General features: G+C 36.6%; 4 protein-coding genes across 4 annotated transcripts; 1 reads left to right on the top strand and 3 right to left on the bottom strand.

Annotated features, from left to right (window-relative positions):
* Positions 1-699: 699 nt before the first annotated feature.
* Positions 700-3,352, bottom strand: LOC129320619 (uncharacterized). Its single transcript, XM_054966147.1, has 3 exons — positions 2,959-3,352; positions 1,451-2,732; positions 700-1,142 (listed from the first exon to the last, which is right to left on the bottom strand). Exons 1-3 carry the CDS (start codon positions 3,283-3,285, stop codon positions 904-906), a joined length of 1,848 nt encoding a protein of 615 aa, XP_054822122.1. The 5' UTR covers positions 3,286-3,352; the 3' UTR covers positions 700-903.
* Positions 3,353-8,293: 4,941 nt separating this feature from the next.
* Positions 8,294-10,015, bottom strand: LOC129320801 (flavonol 3-O-glucosyltransferase UGT89B1-like). Its single transcript, XM_054966417.1, has one exon. The coding sequence runs from the start codon at positions 9,904-9,906 to the stop codon at positions 8,497-8,499; it is 1,410 nt and encodes a 469-aa protein (XP_054822392.1). The 5' UTR covers positions 9,907-10,015; the 3' UTR covers positions 8,294-8,496.
* Positions 10,016-13,136: 3,121 nt separating this feature from the next.
* LOC129319721 (basic leucine zipper 43-like) lies at positions 13,137-13,592 on the top strand. Its single transcript, XM_054964801.1, has one exon. It carries the CDS (start codon positions 13,137-13,139, stop codon positions 13,590-13,592), a length of 456 nt encoding a protein of 151 aa, XP_054820776.1.
* A 335-nt stretch (positions 13,593-13,927) lies between these two features.
* Positions 13,928-17,069, bottom strand: LOC129319908 (pentatricopeptide repeat-containing protein At1g18485-like). Its single transcript, XM_054965016.1, has one exon. The coding sequence runs from the start codon at positions 16,992-16,994 to the stop codon at positions 14,040-14,042; it is 2,955 nt and encodes a 984-aa protein (XP_054820991.1). The 5' UTR covers positions 16,995-17,069; the 3' UTR covers positions 13,928-14,039.
* Between the last annotated feature and the right edge of the window lie 716 nt (positions 17,070-17,785).

Below are 17,785 nucleotides of genomic sequence, written 5' to 3'. Positions count from 1 at the left end.
CACGTGCAACCTTCCTACGTGGCCCCACCACTTCCACAACGTCCATTTCTCCCTCCCTCATTTCCCCTGAATCTGGAAATCAGGAAGCTCCCGCATCCATTCACAGTCATTCTATTGCTTAATTTCACCCCTATTTTCACGATTATTTTACATAAAAATATTTGTCATTGTACATGAAGTAAAAGCTTAATTTAATTTCTTTGGCAATCAAATTGTACATAATATGTCACTCCCGTAAAATCTGCCCAAGATCGGGCTTCTGCTTCCGGAACATGCCTAAATATTGGTTCAGCGAAGTTCGGCCCAAATTCTGAAATAACAATATTAACATTTTAACAGATCCAAAGCTCTCAGCCTCGTACAAATGTAAGCTTTTTGTTCCTCAAACGAGCTTGACAGAGTGCATACATTTCTGGGAATAACACTTCAGTCCCAAAAGATTAATTTTTTTGACAAGATCCCAAAATATTAATTTAATGATAACTATGTTTCACAAAAAATTATTAATATTGAATAAACAATTACAAATGAGAGTCTTTGCAAACCAAGCATTTAGGCCGTAGGTCACTCTCAAGTCTCAGACTCAATGATTTGCATGTGACACAGATCCGTGGGTGCAGTTGTTGGGGCTTTTGCCTCTAAAGCAGTAGCTCAAGTTTATATTAGGCAACACCAGATAGGAAACGTGACATGCATCAGTTAAGATTCAGTCTCGTGAGACACGTTAAATTACATAATATTAAATCAGGACCGTTGCATATACACAAGGGAAAATGATAGTTAGATCCCAAAATATCAATTTATCAATAGTTACGCCCCGATAAAATTTACAGGAAAATAAATTTCTCCTAGAGCTGTGAGGAGATTGGCAAATGGCAGACAACAAGCCTTACCATCAGATGCCTACCCACCACCACCCAGCTTCTCCATCATAGTGGAGTTGACCACATTCTTCACAAACGTGTAAAAACATTGTCGGCAACAATTGGGCATCAAGGTGGACTTGGGAAAATGCTGATTCTCGCCCTCGTGACTGCATACAGAGTTTGAGGAGCTTGTGCTCGGCTTTTCATGCTCCGATCGACATACAGCCAATATAGCGTGTGTTGACTGCCTAGCAATTTCCTTGAATACATCAACACCTGCATCACGTTTGTCCTCTTCAATGCAACGATTTTAATTTAGGCAAGTCACGTTTGTCATTTCATTTTGCTCTAGCAGTTTAAAACACACGTGTGTGAAGGCTTAAAAGAGAGATTGTGTAAATTAAATCAATAGCGAAAGAAACAATAAAGTAGCAGGATAGGAAAACTGCCACATCAGTCAAGCAAAACTTAGACCATGGATGACTCGAGCTACGGCTTGCTGAAAAAGTGTGTAGATGAAATATGTAAAATTTTCAATGAACCATGATCATGTGACTGTACAAGAGATCAAAGGGAAAAAATACCTAACGGTTTATCTTTACTAAGGACCTTCAGATTGAGCTTGACAAGAGACTTGATCTCGTTCTTAGAATCTTCACTATCTCTTGTGTTTGTATCCCTGAAACTTTTAGACAACCACTTTCTTTTACCCGCCTCCCTGCTTGAGGAAGACACTCTACCACTCTTGCCATCACAAGGAGCAGAACCTGCCGAAGTTACTAAACAAGAAGACCTTCTTTGTTCCTTGGTGAAATTTCTCTTCCCATTTTCATGAGGGGGAGCACCTTGAATGCTACTTTGCACTTTTCTGGGCAATGAAGGTTCATAGCATCCTTCTAAATGAGAAGCTTGGTCCCAAATATTCGGTGAAGACTCCTTATATGCAACCCTATGCTTTTGATGTCCCAACTCTAGAGGCTGGTGATTATCCATATCCTTACTAAAACTAGAAAAGCCGTATTGCTTCTCCTTCCCTGAGGATCTTCTAGATTGTTGAATCTTCAATTCTTGGTCATTGCAATAAATGCTCTGTGCTTTTCCATGTCCTACATCTCTTGAAAGACGATCCAATCCCTGTGGAAGAATGCTGCTTTTTTGTTTAGTCTTTTCCATCATCTTTGCTCTATCCAGCATTTTCCAAGCCTTTTCAACATCTTTCAAGCCTCTCTCATTCGATTTGCTACTAGAAGGTATGCTTTGAATTGTAGATTGATGAAGGCTTGTGGAAGCCGAAGAATGTGGTTCATCTGATTTTCTATGAGCTAAGGAATCAGAGCCCTGTTTTCGATCATGCCTAGCACTAAATTCAGTTGAATTGAAAGGAAACCTTAATGAGCCATTTCTCAAAGCATTCCAATTTTCACGCAAAGCTCTTATATTACGTTGCACATTGCGACATTGGTCCAATGTCCGAGCACTTGTGTCAGGATTTCTATCTTTCTTTCTATTCACCCTATCAGATAAAGGGGTAACAAGAGGCGATGATCTTGGTCTTCGGACCATCTGGCTGATTGGTTCTTTCACAATATCAAGGATTTTTACACTTGGCTCAGCTGTCGGCGTATCACATTGATGATCTACATCATTATCGCCATTAATCGCCTTGGAAACAATACAATCATGGCAAAACCAATCACCTTCAGGCACAACATGTCCAAGGCCAACACAGTATGTATGAGAAGCAGTATCACATAGATCACATAGGAGAAGAAAACTTTCATCTTCCCTACCATTACAGACACTACACCGAGTTTCGGCATAAGGATCCGCGGGACCTGTTGTGATATTTCCATGAACATGGTAAACCTACAAGTCGTAAGAACTAAAGTTTAGCATGTAGATATTCAGTAAGTTAAAATTAAAGCCCATTACAGCAAAAAACACAACCTTGATGCAATACAAGCATGGCAGAAAATCCATAAACAACTAACAATGACTAAATTAACACAACCATACTAATCGCCAGCAAAATAAATTGGAAAAATGTTAATACGGGAGTAAAATGGCAAAGAAATTAGTAATAGCGGGGGACCTGGTCGCGAATAGGGACTTTAACGAGGCGCGAGGAAGGGAAGACGCCGGGCTTAGGTGGGCGGCGAACGGTGGAGAATCTTTGTCGACAGAGGGGGCATCGAGACTCGTGCTTGGACCATTCCATGATGCAGACGAAGCAAAAAAAGTGATTGCAACAATCAATTTGACCTCTGATTGAAGTGCCATGGTCGGCGTAGCAAATTCCACAAGAATCAGGTTGGTTATCCTCGAAGGAAGGTGGCGGGTGGAGGTCATGATCGGAGTCCTCCTGGCCTTGGGTTTTGAGTCGTTTATTGGGGGATATCGGAACAAACGACATAGTCATGTGAGCTGAGCTCCGAGGCGTTCCTCTTCGGAAGAACCCGTTATTCCGTTAAACACTTAAACAAGGGATATGAACAACAGAACAGCGCAAAACGAAAGAGCCTACCCAACTTGAATCAACTGAAATCGCAGCCAACGAGGGCGGTATGGACAATTCACCAATGTCAGAGTGGCCCAATTCTTTGTTGTTCAGTACACTACAGTCAATTCAGTGAGCCCAAACTCCATGGATTGGGATCAACAGAAGCGTGTTGAGGATCATGGTGACAGCCGCTGCGGCGTCGCTTGTGAAAAGTAATATAAGGTGGCCCGAAGAAAAAAAAAACCCAAAACAAGCCCAAAAATAAGTTCAGATAAGACATGGGTTTAATTTGAAAATGTTTGAATTTGGCGAGTTATATTCAATTTTCTTTTTCTCAATGCCAACTTGAACTAGACAATTATTTTTAATCATTATTATATTCCAAGTATTAATAATTAATATTATCTTATCATCAGATCATGTAAGGCGAACTTTTTTCTGTTTGTTGATTGTATCATTTTGGAGGGACCTCGGAGTTTGCTAGCTGGAAAATGAATAAATAAAGCACGTATTGTTATTTGGGGGCAAAAAACATGGACGAAGTGGGCATGAATGAAACTGTCGGGATAGCTCTAGCGAGGATATTGGTATATTAATTTTGGGGCTTTTGTTCTTGGATGGTATATTTTTGTTTGGCTTGTACTTGATCCGCGCTATGATCTGAAACTGGATTGTTCATATGAATTGAAAGAGAACAATACTCTGAGTTCCGTGTTGTTTTTGCGTGGAGTGATGATTTACACTTGCTCCATAAATTTCAACATGATCGTTTTCAAGCTGTTCTGGAGGATTTATTTTTCTCAGTATTTAATTTCCCTCCTTAATTGTATTATAATGCTTTAACCTTATAAATTTTTATTATATATTTACTATCTTTTGTCTTAATAAAAAAAACAGTTGAACAATTAATTGTGAATAATGTCCACTTTGATAAAAAATTATACTTTTTCCATTTTAAAGGTTAGACTTGGGTTATGTTTAGATTGAAGATTGACAGCCCAAAATCTAGTTTTGGACTCCAAAATGTAGTTGTATCAGTTTATTTCTTATTTGGAATACTTTTGTGGTATATTTGAATCAGTGAGAATTTAAATTTAAATTTAGTCTAAATTTCTTATTTGGACATATAAAAATTTATAAAATTAGAATTGATTCAAATTCAAATTCATTTCTTATTACAATTGTTCTGTGATTTCAAATTTTGTCTACACCTTAATTGTTTAAAATTTTAATCACTTCAAACATTTTATCTATTTATATTTATATAATTAATATTTTTATTACTTATGCATCTTTTCGTATCTCTCATCCTACTTTATTACCAATGAAAATAGAGATAACCTCGCATTTTCAGTTTTTTATTTTTATTTTTATTTTTAGATCTAAATTAACTTTTATTCAAAAAATTTTAAACTACACAAATAAAAAATTTTATACACATGGATTGTAAATACTCCCTCCATTAAAAAATATAAGACATTTTTTGAGGAACTGCATGTTAAAAAATATAAGACATTTTTATCATTTTAAGGTGTAGTCATTGCCTTTTTTTAAAAAGTGTCCCTATTGATAGTGACTTTATATTTATTGTAGGTTATTTAATAGGAGTAAATATAAAAAGATAAAGCTAGTTTGAAAGTAAATGACTAATTTATTGAGAGATAAAATTTAGTTAAAAATATTTTATATTTTTTAATAAAGGGAGTATGAAATTTGAAATACAAGTTTTAAATCTAAAATTTAAATTCAAATTTATCAATCCAAATACTATGTAATTAAGGGTGTTCAAAACTGATTCAAACCAAAAAAACCGACCTGAACCAATCTAAACCGAAAGAAATTGATCAAAACCAAACAACAATTAAGTCTGGTTCGGTTTTTATAATATAGGAACTGATTGGTTTAGTTCAAGCTCGATTTTGAGTATTAAAAATTGAACCAAACTGAGCCAAAATTGATTAAAAATAATATTTATTTATTTATTTATAAAATATATAACTATTTATCTATAAGAAGCATTTTGTTTTAAATTTTTTTTATAATAATAGATAAATATTTTTAAAGGACTTGAATGGAAATGCATAATATTAAATAATTATAATAATTATGTCACGATCATCATTTAATTATTTACAACTTGAAAGCCCTAGTATTTAATTTATCTACAAAAATATTTTATTTTAAATTTTGTATAATAATGTTTTCATTGTTTACTTTTGAATGGAAATGCATCATATTAAATAATTTTAATCTTAAAAACTTATATCAATTTTTATGATTAATTATCATTATCACGTTGAAGGAAATGCATAATATTAAATAATTTTAATCTTAAAAACTTATATCAATTTTTATGATTAATTATCATTATCACATTGAAATTTTATTATATCTTTATACCTTTATTTATGAAAAAAAAGAGCAAAAAAGAATTAGATTTAATTTTAATACATAGTACTATTATGAAAATGAAAAAAAAAATAAATAAGTGTATTGAAGCCTGATTTAAATCTTAACCAGATCAAACCAAATTGAAAATAAAACCGAACCAAACTAAATTTTATAAAAGCCAATCAGGTTCCAATTATAGTAAATTGAATGGTTCCGTTTGATTTGATTTTTGTTCAAAATTAAATCAACTTGAATCTATGAACATTCCTATATATAATAGCTTTTATTCCTTTAACCTAGCTTTGCACAAAAGCTCTACTTTTAAGACCTCATGACCTTGTTTGGCATGTAAGATTGGGAGATTGCGCCTAAGATTGGATAATGACAATTTTTTGTTTAATGGATGGCAACAAGCATTCCAATTTTAATATCAATATAGGATTGAATTTTCCAAACTAAACGGCGTTTGATTTCACCCCATCGCTGTGCTGTGACTTCTTCTTCTTATTCTTCCCCTATACCGACAGTGTCTTCCACCCCCAACGACGTCCTTCCTCCCCAAATTCGTTGCTCCCTCTCTGTCAATCTCTCTACCCAAAACCCACTTCAATAATGGCGTTGATAACGTTGACCTTATGGTCTAAGTGACGACACTTGGCCCGACACCACGAGCATGAGGCTAAGTTTGTTGCTACTCAGCCAGAAACAGAACCCATCACTCCTTCCAAATTAGTGAGCTCAGCTCTATTTGCCTTTCGTGTTCTTCGTGTTCATCATTCACAGGTCTTCAGCAAGAGTCACTCAACTCACTTGGTGGACTAGAGTGATGGCAAAGCAAATTTCATTATATCTTTTACTTAATTTTTGTTTAATTTGAGTCTTATATTTTTTTTTCCTCCCTTAAAACCCCATCACATATTATACATAATTTTAAAGCTTATTTCTACTTTCGTTCACATTCTCAATCTCATTCCTAATCCTTTATAATTCAATACTCCATGCCAAATAGAACCTTGGTTTTAGACTTTTAGGTTTGCATGATTTGTAATTAATATATATATATATATATATATTATTCATCAGATAGATCTAGTTATATATAATGTGCATTATATCAATCTGTTTTGTCTTTTCTTAGTATTTACAAATAGTTCTTTTGAACAATATATTGATTTTTTTATTCTTATAATTTTAAAATTTAATTTATCTATTTGTTAAAGAGATAAAATAATATATGTAATATATAAAACTCATGACATTTTCCGTAACTATACATTCAAAATTTGCTTTTTAATTATATCATCAAAATAAATTTTAATTTATCAAGATAATTTTTTTAAGAGTATCCAAACACATATTATATTGCAATAAATAACTCTTACTTGAATTTTAGTCTCTAAATTCTCTGAGTTTTGTACACATTAATCCACACACACATACATACACATATATGTACCCTCTCTTGATTATCTGAAGAATTAAATATTAAAAAATGTGAGATATTTTTTATATTTTAAAATATATTGAATGTGTTTTTTTAAAGTGTCTATAATAAAAAAGTAATTTTATTTTTATTTTAAAATAAAATATTTTATTAAATAAAAAAATATAAAAAGATAATATTAATTAAAAAAATAACTATTTTATTAATGAATAAAAATATTTCAAACGGGGAGAGTGTATAAATTTTGAAGTGTTGGTCCAGACATTAATTTAAAATAAAAAACTCAAGTATATAAAAATGTTGGGCGCACTTTGACTCATAGGAACTGGACAGCCCCGATATTCGGTGATGAGTCTCTCCCCTCCCCTTCCCATCCTCTCCTCCTTCTCTTCCTTAACTAATTATTAAGATTAACATTTTGGGTAGTTTGAATTTGATCTTTTATAAAATATATCTTTTTTTATTTGGTTTAACTGCAGTTTTAAACTACTCAAATTAAATTTTAGTAACTTAAGTTTGATTATTTATATTTTCTTATAATTTAATATTTAAATAATAATTTTACAATATATCAAATTTAAGCCGTTCAAATCTTGTTATAATGGTTAAAATTTGAGAAGAATGGAAGAGGATGGGAAATGATATGCCTCTGCCTGAATTTTCGGATAATTGTACACAAAGCAATATTGATTAGAGTGGGTCCGTGTCTTAGTATCATTATAAAACAGATATTTATTCACTCGATAATTACTTGTTTTTAGGGTGAGAAACGCGAGAGGGTCAAGTTCGATCCATTTTATGATAAACTCAAAGTACTACAGACTAGAGAGTAGAGACTGTGTGTAATTTTAGTTAAGAACATAATTATTACACAAGCAATGACAAGATGTGATGGAGACGGGGGGGTTAACTGACGTATTAGCTTACGAGTGCGTCGACACAGCAAGGCAAATAATCCCGTCGGGCCAACCTCAGAGACGGAGCCTGCCTCAAATGCGTGGTGGCCCCACATATAACTTACATATAACCATTCATATCAATGTTGAAGTTCAGGGATACTCTATATGTCAGTCCCTCTTCCTCAATAAAGAGTCAGAAAGAAAGAAATCAAGTTCATATTAAAATGGGCATTTGCAGTTTTGCACCCCTCAATATAACGCCAGGGAAGAACCAGCAGTTACAGAATGAATGATACGTACAGTTACAGACTGACAAGATCTAGAACGTGAATCAGCTTGACAGACGCAATTAGCATCTTACACCCAAAAAAAAAATGGCGAAAAGAGAAAAAAGAACTAATCAAAGCAGCGTTCAGCTTCGCGAAGCTCAAAAACGTGCTTCACCAAAGCATCCAACTCTTGATGGGAGCTTCCTTCTGGCTCCACCGCTTCTAAAGCCGCTTCCATCAGCTCTCTGGCTCGCACTCTCTGGGTGATATTCTCCAGCAACGACTTCTTTATAACCTCACTCAAGTCCGCCACCTCGGGAATGTTTTCAGTGGTCCCCTCGGCGGCTCGGAGTCCCGCGCCCATCTCATCCACTATCAGCTTCGCATTCGTATACTGGTCTGCACCCATCGGCCACGTCACCATCACCACTCCGGCGGTCAGAGCTTCCAGCACCGAGTTCCAGCCACAGTGCGTCAGGAACGAACCCACGGCTCCGTGACCCAATATGGCGAGCTGTGGCGACCACCCTTTAATCACCAGACCCCTTCCTCTTACTCGGTCCTCGAACTCCTCCGGGATGACGCCGACGTCTTGCCCCACGTGTCGCTCATCCGGGCCCCTCACGGACAGAATGAACTGGACCCCGCTCACCTCCAAAGCGGTGGTCAGCACCTCCATTTGGCGGCTGGTCAAAACTGTGCGACTTCCAAAGCACACGTAGATCACGGAACAGGCGGGTCGAGAGTTGAGCCACGTCATCACCTCGTCACATGGGACGGAGCTGGACCCTCCCCTATCAGCGGAGCCCTCGTCGTCGTCGTCCTTGGGTGGCAAAACGGGACCGACGGCCCACACCCGGTCGTGGCCGAGGTCGGCCTTCATGTGATTCAGGTAAACTCGCTCCAAGTCGGAGAAAGTGTTGAACACAACACCCCAACTAGCAATGTTGTCCAGCATATTTTCGCAGTGAAAATCCCACTCCGGGTCTCCTTTCTTCTTCTGCCTGTAGTAGTGATTGATCTGCCACCAAGGGTAGAGCGGAGAGTTGGGAATGTTAGGGAAGGAAATGAGAGAGTCGGCACTGCCGGGGTCAGGATTTACAGGGAGGTCGCGCCAGAGAGAGTAGAAGAAGGATAAGGCGAAGGCGCCGGAAGGAGAGAAGACGAGGCGGGGGAGACGGAGGTCTCGGGCGAGGTGAAGGGTCCAGCCGAGGAAGAAATCGGAAATGATGGCGAGGGGAGGAGAAGGAAGGGATTGGACCCAGGACAGGAGGAAGGGGTAGTGAAGGTGGCGCGTGGCGGTGACGAGGGGGAAGAGCTTCTTGTGACGAGGATCGGGGAGGAGGAGGGGTTGGAGGAAAGGGGCGTGAGAAGGAAGAAGAGGTTGAAGGAGAGGGAGGTTGGAAGGGGTGATCAAAACGGTGACGTAGACGCCGCGAGAAACGAGGCTTTTGGTGAGGTCGAGGAGGGGAATAATGTGGCCGGAAGAGGGGAACGGGTAGGCGAGGATATGGACGTGGTCCTGAGAGGAGGCCATGTTGCAGAGGAAGAAGAAGAGAAGATAGGAATGGGCTGAGATGACGAGGAGTATAAATAACAAGGGAAGGGAAGAGTGTTTTGTTGACGAATGGTGTAAAAGCAGGAGCCGAATGACAACGAGCGAGGGAGAAATGAATGAAAACCAGACCCGTGCGTTTGCTTTTGAAACTTCTCTGCTCTTCTGATGATTCACTTCGCGTGAGGGGTTCCCACGTCACTCCTGACGCCATGTCTCTCTTTTTCTTTAAAAAAAAAAAAATCAGAGCTGCGTTTGCTTTTGTTTTTTTTCTTGCGTTTTTTTTTTTAATCAATCTCTCCAATTTGGAAATGGGCAGGCCGCCAGCGTGTATTATGTCGACTTATTGCATCATCCGTGAAGAAGTGCAAGCAGAATCCAACTAATTTCTAATTCCAGTTTAATGATTTAAATTTTATTATCTTTATTTTAATTTTAATTTTAAATTACTTTTTAATATTCAAAATTCTTATTATCAGATATGAATTTACAAAATAGAAAAATTTAAAATGTTATATTACATGTGAACAATTTGGGGAAAAAAAAAACGCACAATAGGCATAGCAACTAGCAAGTACCAATTATCTTATTGTATTCATTTTCTTTATTTTCGTATTTTCAATTTGTTTAAAAGGATTAATTATGCTATCAGATTGAGGGCATAATGGATTGGCAGGGGAAATTTATGAATGACTGGATCAACATCCAATTTGGGCGGTGGCGATCATCATCACGTGGTTCGCATTGGATAACAAGACCTTCGAAATTGTATTGCTGGGGAAGCAGGAGGAATACCGTGGAAAGCAGTTGTTGCATATGTTTGTTGGGACCTACATTGGGTGGCAAGATACAAATTTCTGCTCAGCAATGAGGATAATGGTCATCTCTATATATAATGGAAAAATAAGCTTGTACAAAGCGCTTCAGGATGTGAAATTACTTGGCTGTATCAGTTTGCAGGGAAGAAGAAATTCTCCTAATACCAAGCTTGAATGAAGAAGCTTTGAGATATTCTTTCTGGTTTTATTTATAAGTTAGAAGAAAAATGATTAATTTCTTTTGTCTTTGCTGCTTGTAAATTACATTAGTAATTTTTTTATTACAGGGTTTTTTCTTTTACTCCCATTAAGTTTTGGTGTGAGAAAGTAGATAGTTAAAATATATATACTCAATAGGGGATTAAATGAAAATATTTTAGATGTAGCTATCAAGTTCTAAGATTTTTCTTGATTTTAGGAAAGGTATCTATATTTGTAGTGGTATCTATATTTTTTATTGCTTTTAATTAAAAAGTTTAAACTCATGTTTTATATAGATCATACTTGGTAAAGCACTAAAAATTGAACCAATTAAAAGTACTAATTCAAAAATTAATGATCAAAAATCACAATTAAGCCCTGATCAAATTAGTTATAAATAAAATATTTTATTAAATAAATCAATATAATAATCTAACTGTTTACTAATTTAATAAGATGAGTTGACTCAAATTTTTATATGATGCTTGGCATACATGAAAACTTAAGAGAGTTCTAAGAAACAGGGAATGAGAGATAAATCTTCATCTCAATCTGCACGTTTGATAATGATTATGATTTAATAATGATTTCAAGAATATAATAAAATGTTATGTCTTATTTTTTAATCTAAAAATATATTTCTTTTTATACCAAGCAAGTGGTGCTATTTCACTATCTAGTTGGTGATTACTGTATCATTGTTATACCGATTAGATCAAAATGATGTTTGGTCGATTTACTGAGATTATTTTATTTTATTTATTATTATTATTATTTTTTTGGTGCAGGAAAGATCCCTTGAGTTGACGAGCAGTTCACTTGAATGTTAGTTCAATCAGCCTTTGCTAATTTGAACATCCACGTTTCAATTGCTTGCAGTTTACTGTGCATTTAAGATATCTACTACTGACATAGGCTTTTGATTTAACATCTCTAATGACTTATGTGTATGTAATTACTAAGGATTACATTGTACACGCATCTTTTTCACAAATCTATTTAAAAGCCTCAAATCTCCTGTATAATACGTGCAAGTCACGTAACATTGTCCTTAGTATCACTTACCTTGAAACTAAAAAAATTTTGGAAAAATCACTCCCAGGTTTCATATGAGCAATTTAGATATAAAAAAATTTCATGAAATTACATAATTACTTTAAAATCTCATTCTTTATTTAAATTGTTCATTATTGCTCTTTAGTTGTCAATTATCTAGTACCAATTGTTAACTTTAATGTAATGAATTGACAGCTTGAATAAAAAAAAAAATGTTAGAGTAATTTTAAAATTTCATAAAAATTTTATGCATTTAGATTGCTTGTATTTGATGTGAGAATGATTTTCTCAAAGTTTTTTTTAGACTTTTTCTTGATTGCGGTAAATGGAATCCCTATTTCGAGTCAAGTACATGCGTCTGTGACCCACACATATACCTTCAGGGCATTTTACTTGACTGGTTTTATGCGCAGCAATGGCTTCATTCACAGTCTGCTTCCTCCACCTCTAATAAAGCGGCCTACCTTCTTTTTACCCAAAGAATGGGCTTTTGCTGATGCCGGCCTTGCCCGTCTTTGTTTTGTTGCTATCTCACTGTGTTTTTTTAGCCTTATTTCGTCAGAAAACGACAAGGGCAGTGCCTCGAGAGATTAATGCTGCATTTCTTGTCAACTTTCTTTTGTCTCTTTGCATATCAATTGTACCACTTGATCATTGCATATTTGCATTGTTTCATTACAATAAAGACGGTCCAACTACAATTTGTTACTATTAATCTCCATCTTACTCGTATTCTTAACTTTCCACCTCTGCATAAGCAAGTTGCACTACAGCACTTGGCATAACTCAAGTTACTTGAATGCCAAGAAATACTAATGTCTTCTAATATTGCAATGAAAGTGATGTTATTTTCTAAGAAATCTTAGGGATCTCTCTCACTGCCTACTTCATCTGCCGAGTGCATTCAAGGTCTTATCTTTTAAATACTCCATGGACGAATGGAATTTTACCCTGAAACTTGCTTCTCTGATTAATCCACAAGACCTCAGGTCATTCATTCCTATTCTCTCTCTCACATCCACCTTGAAATTTTGGGACATGGAGGGCCACGATGCTGAGAAACTCTATGGAGTGCCTAATTCCAGCTCAACCCAGCATCCCCAATTTCCATGTGCAACTGAGAAACCTGTTCTAAACATGGAAACAGTGGAAGAGTACCGTGTCTTTGCTCATTTGGATCCATTTCAAAGCTCACATTGCATTCCACTTTATTACTCACAAATTCACCTTCCCAATAGTCTGACTCAAATCCCGCGCCATAAATCCTCTCCCAATGCATCCCTTCACAGTAGCAACAATGAAGCAAAAGCTATCGCTGATGACCAGAAGAGAAGAAGAATGCTTTCTAACAGAGAATCTGCACGCAAATCTCGAATGCGGAAGAAGCAACAAATAGAAGCCCTTCAGTGTCGCGTAAATGATTTGCAAGCAATGAATGATCAACTATCTCGAAAAATCATCAGTTTGCTGGAATGTAACCAGGAAATGCTTCAACAGAATGTTCAGCTTAAAGAGAAGGTTTCCTCTCTCCAAGAAGCTCTCTCAGACTTGTTAATCCCCAATGGCCCCATAGCAGAGCCTTCACAAGCATAATGCTTTTGACATCTATTAAGGTACTTCCATATGTGGGATTGAACTTTATTATGATGAAGGGGGGATTGAATTCGAACATAAAAGTTACAAAAATTATAATAGCACGTGCTTGTTGTATGCTTTACATTTAATATTGTCTAAACTTCGAACATTGCAGCTTCATCAAGTGTCTGATCCTCAAAATAGTTTGATTTCGCTCTTCGAAAACATTCAGTTAATAGAAATCGAATCAAGTCCCCCCCCTACTTTGTCAAACATATCAGTCATTGATTCAGGCTTGATTTTTATCAACCCTTGAGAGGGCTTCAAATAGAACCTGCTAATCTGTACAGAAGTTTCAAATCCAATAATAAAGCAGTAGCAGTTCTGCAGCTGTAACTTATTTGATGGTTTCTGGAAGTCTTCACATCCAGACAAATCCACGAATAAACTTGTTTACACCTTTAACTACCAATAATCTCCACAGGAACAAAGCCCATTGCTAAAATGATGAAAGCGCTTGTTGTCCCGTACGATAATCTCCCTTTTAATAACCTTCGATATGAATCTAGCAGCATTATGACAGTCTACACAAATACGTAGATTTTTGCAAACTCTCAGCGGTGAACCTTTAGGCGTATTTAATAATCCAAAAGAAATTGCAAGCTTCTCACTATGACCCCGCAGCATCTCAATCTTCTCATCTTCTTCCAGTTCATGAAGCACACAACTTGTGTCAGGTTTATATCCAATTTTGCATATTTTCTTCTCCAATTTCATCCATGTCTGCTTAATTTTCTTTGATTCTGACAGTGATGCGTCCCCAACAAGAAATCTATACACTTTACCTCCTACCTCAATCCAGCTGCACCCTGCATCTTTTTGAAGGCCAATCCCCTTCATCCTCTGCCTCACTTTTCTCACATCATCCCATTTCCCCAGCGCAGCATACAAATTTGATAGCAATACATAGTTTTCAGCCTTTTCTGGCCCTAACTCTAGCAACTTTCTGGAAGCTTTCTCCCCAATATCCAAATCACCATAATTCCTGCAGGAGCTAAGTAATGAACTCCATATCCCTGAATCTGGTTCCTCAGGCATCTCGTTCACAAGTTTTAAGGCTTCATTCAGCTGGCCTGCTCGACCAAGCATGTCTACCACACAAGCATAGTGCTCTAGTTTGGGCTCTATACCATACAAACTCTGCATCTGACGGTGATATTTTAGCCCTTCTGTTACTAAGCCAGAATGGTTACATGCCATTAGAAGTCCTATAAATGTCAAAGAATCTGGCTTGCAGCCTGAGGTTTGCATCATTTCAAATAGCTCTATAGCCTCATGTCCATGCCCGTGAATTCCATATCCTGCAATTATAACATTCCATGATGCTTCATCTCTCTCCTTTACCCCGTCAAAAATGTTTCTAGATTGTTTCATGCACCCAGTTTTTGCATACATGTCTATCAGTGAACAACTAATGTAGGTGTCCTCTGTTAGGTGAGCTTTTAACACAAAGGAGTGAACTTCTTTCCCCAGACGCAGAGCTGATAGCTGTGAACAAGCCCCAATGACACCTATTATGGCTATCTCATGAGGTTGGTTTCTATTTGAAAGCATTTGACGAAATGTGTCAATGGCTTCAACAGGAAGTTCATTCTGCGAAAAACCACTAATCATTGAGTTCCAACTTACTACACTTTTGTCTTCCATCCTATCAAACAAGAGTTTTGCTGGTAGTATTTCCTCACAATGAATGTAAAGTGACAGTAATGATATTCCAACAAATTCATCTAACTCAAGGCCATTACGCAGCATAAAGCTATGAATCTCTTTGCCATATTGTAGTAGTTTCAGGTGGGAGCAGGCTAGAAGAAGGCTTCCTATAGTAAACGAATCAGGATCTAAGCCAGATTCTGTCATTAGAAGGTACGAGTCCAGAGCCTTTCTAGGAAAACCATTTTGTGCATGGCCGCCAATTAATGCATTCCAAGAGCTCACCGTTTTAGTCTTCATGCCATGAAAGACACGCTCAGCATAAGAGGGTGACATACACTTTGCATAAGCAGCAACAAAAGCATTGGCAACCAATTCATAATCTTGAAATCCATGCCTGAAAGCGTAACCATGCAGTTCTTTCAAGCTCCTCAGTTGGAACTCATCTAAAAAAGCTGGCAGGACATTCAACAGGGTCACTTCATTTACCACTATCTCATCTTCCGTCTGCATTTTCTGCAGGAGATCAAATGTTCCATGAGCATCTCCTTCTTTAGAGTATCCCCCAATCAGGGAATTCCAAGAAACCACATTTCTCTGATCATTCCTATCAAACAGAATATGCGCTTCAGGCAAGCAGCCGCATTTTGCATACATGTCAACTAGGGAATTGTTCACCATCAATTCTTGACTCAGACCCAATTTTAAAGCCAAACCATGAAGTAACATCCCCGTGTTCACTTCACTTTCAGAAGCAGATACAGGTATTATCGTCACCATAGTAGCAGAATCCGGTATGAGACTTTGCTCGCTATTAAGAAGCCCCTCAAATAGATCATAGCTGTCTTGAGAAAGCCCATTCTCCGAAAATACATACATAATCGAATTCCAAGAAACCAAGTTTCTTTCAGGCATACGTTCAAACACTTGCAAAGCTTCCTCGATACACCCACATTTTCCATACATTGCAATCAACGCATTACCTACAAATCCATCCGAGAAAAAAGCCATCTTTACCGCTAATCCATGGATTACCTTGCCCAAAGTCAGGTCCAGAAGTCCAGAGCACGCCTTAATCACGCAAGGCAAGGTGAAATTATCCGGACTGAATTCCGTAGCAGAGATCAACTCGACAAACAACAAAATTGCATCATGAAAAAGGTCGTTTCTGGCATAGGCACTAAGAAGCGCATTCCACTGAATCAAGTTCTTCTTCTGCATGCCATTAAAAACGAAACGAGAATCCGAGGGGGACCCGCACATAGAGTACATAGTAATTAGACGGGTATTAAGAACAAAGTCGTTGCTCAATTGAGTCGAAGCCGAGACCATTTCGTGAACTTTCCGACCAACCTCGATGTCTTTATAGCGCGTACAAGCCTGAAGTAAGACCATCATAGCTTCTCCTTTCTGCTCTGAAGCGGAAACAGAACTTTCAAAATCTTCTCTCAGGAAAGTATGAGCCTCATTGAGGTTCCCGGACTCGCAAAGCTCGTGTATGTGTTGAAGATAAGAAGCCTGATGAGATAAGTTGTCGGTAAAAGGAAGGCGATTTTTTGGCTGGGTTTGTCTCGAGGGAGAAAGAGATGCTTTTGGAATCAAAATTGAACGGAAAGGATTGTTATTTGGCACAGAAGTTATTTTGCGAAGAAAGGGAACCTTCTGGTTGTGATGGCATGACAGTGGTGGCGACAGGGAAGCCATCTGCATCCTCTGTAATTGGAGAGGGAGCAACAACAGTAACACTATCAGCACATCGATCTAAGCTAGATTTCCAATGGTGTGGTCGTCCGCTGTTGGGATTTCACGAGTTTTTCTTCTTCTTCTTCTTTTTTTAAATAAAAAATAAACTTTTATTTTTGGATAATCATGATCTTTCTCATATAAATTAGGGAGCCATCCAGTGTCCTTCCTGTGCAAACGAATTAACGAAAGCGCTAAGATACCCTCCTGTCCTTTATACGTAAGAATTGGTTGATACTTGATAGGTTTATTCTGATTTTAAATGTAAAGTTTTATTTTATTTTATCTTTTAAGTTTATAATTTTTCCAAACCATCCCAACAGTTAGTTTACGGTGCGAATAATTTAAAAAAGTATTTCAGAAAAATCAACAAATAATTAATTTAACTATTTTTAATTATTATAAATTAATTCTCTAGCTCGTATAGATAAGGGGATTATAAGATTTTTAACTTGTAAATATTGTTGTAGGAAAAAACGTAATTTTTTAAATAATATAACTTGAAATTATTTTTTATGGGATGTGTCGTTAATATTTTTTAAAAATCTTCTACTTATATTGCAATAAAAGAAATTTGGTGATAACCATGTTAGAAAATAATATTTTTAAGGAAAGAAGATAATTATATACTCCCTTTATTCACAAATATAATGCATTTTTTAAAAAATTAAATGTTAAAAAATATAAAATATTTTTAATCGTTCGAGGTGTAATCATTATCTTTTTTTAAAAATATTTTTATTAATGAATGATTTTAT

Source organism: Prosopis cineraria, unplaced genomic scaffold, assembly GCF_029017545.1.
Source record: "Prosopis cineraria cultivar Desert tree isolate PC_DT_omini unplaced genomic scaffold, ASM2901754v1 PC9, whole genome shotgun sequence".
NCBI lineage: Eukaryota > Viridiplantae > Streptophyta > Magnoliopsida > Fabales > Fabaceae > Prosopis > Prosopis cineraria.
The sequence above is the reverse complement of the archived record's forward strand: the minus strand, read 5'-3'. Positions and strand labels throughout refer to the sequence as shown.

What these genes read in the sequence shown, in the direction of transcription:
- LOC129320619 (XM_054966147.1), bottom strand. Translation starts at nt 3,285, where the DNA reads ATGACTATGTCGTTTGTTCCGATATCCCCCAATAAACGACTCAAAACC. An exon ending in AAGTCCCTATTCGCGACCAG is followed by an intron (nt 2,733 to 2,958) that starts GTCCCCCGCTAT and finishes TACGACTTGTAG; the next exon opens with GTTTACCATGTTCATGGAAA. An exon ending in TAGTAAAGATAAACCGTTAG is followed by an intron (nt 1,143 to 1,450) that starts GTATTTTTTCCC and finishes AACGTGATGCAG; the next exon opens with GTGTTGATGTATTCAAGGAA.
- LOC129320801 (XM_054966417.1), bottom strand. Translation starts at nt 9,906, where the DNA reads ATGGCCTCCTCTCAGGACCACGTCCATATCCTCGCCTACCCGTTCCCC.
- LOC129319721 (XM_054964801.1), top strand. Translation starts at nt 13,137, where the DNA reads ATGGAAACAGTGGAAGAGTACCGTGTCTTTGCTCATTTGGATCCATTT.
- LOC129319908 (XM_054965016.1), bottom strand. Translation starts at nt 16,994, where the DNA reads ATGCAGATGGCTTCCCTGTCGCCACCACTGTCATGCCATCACAACCAG.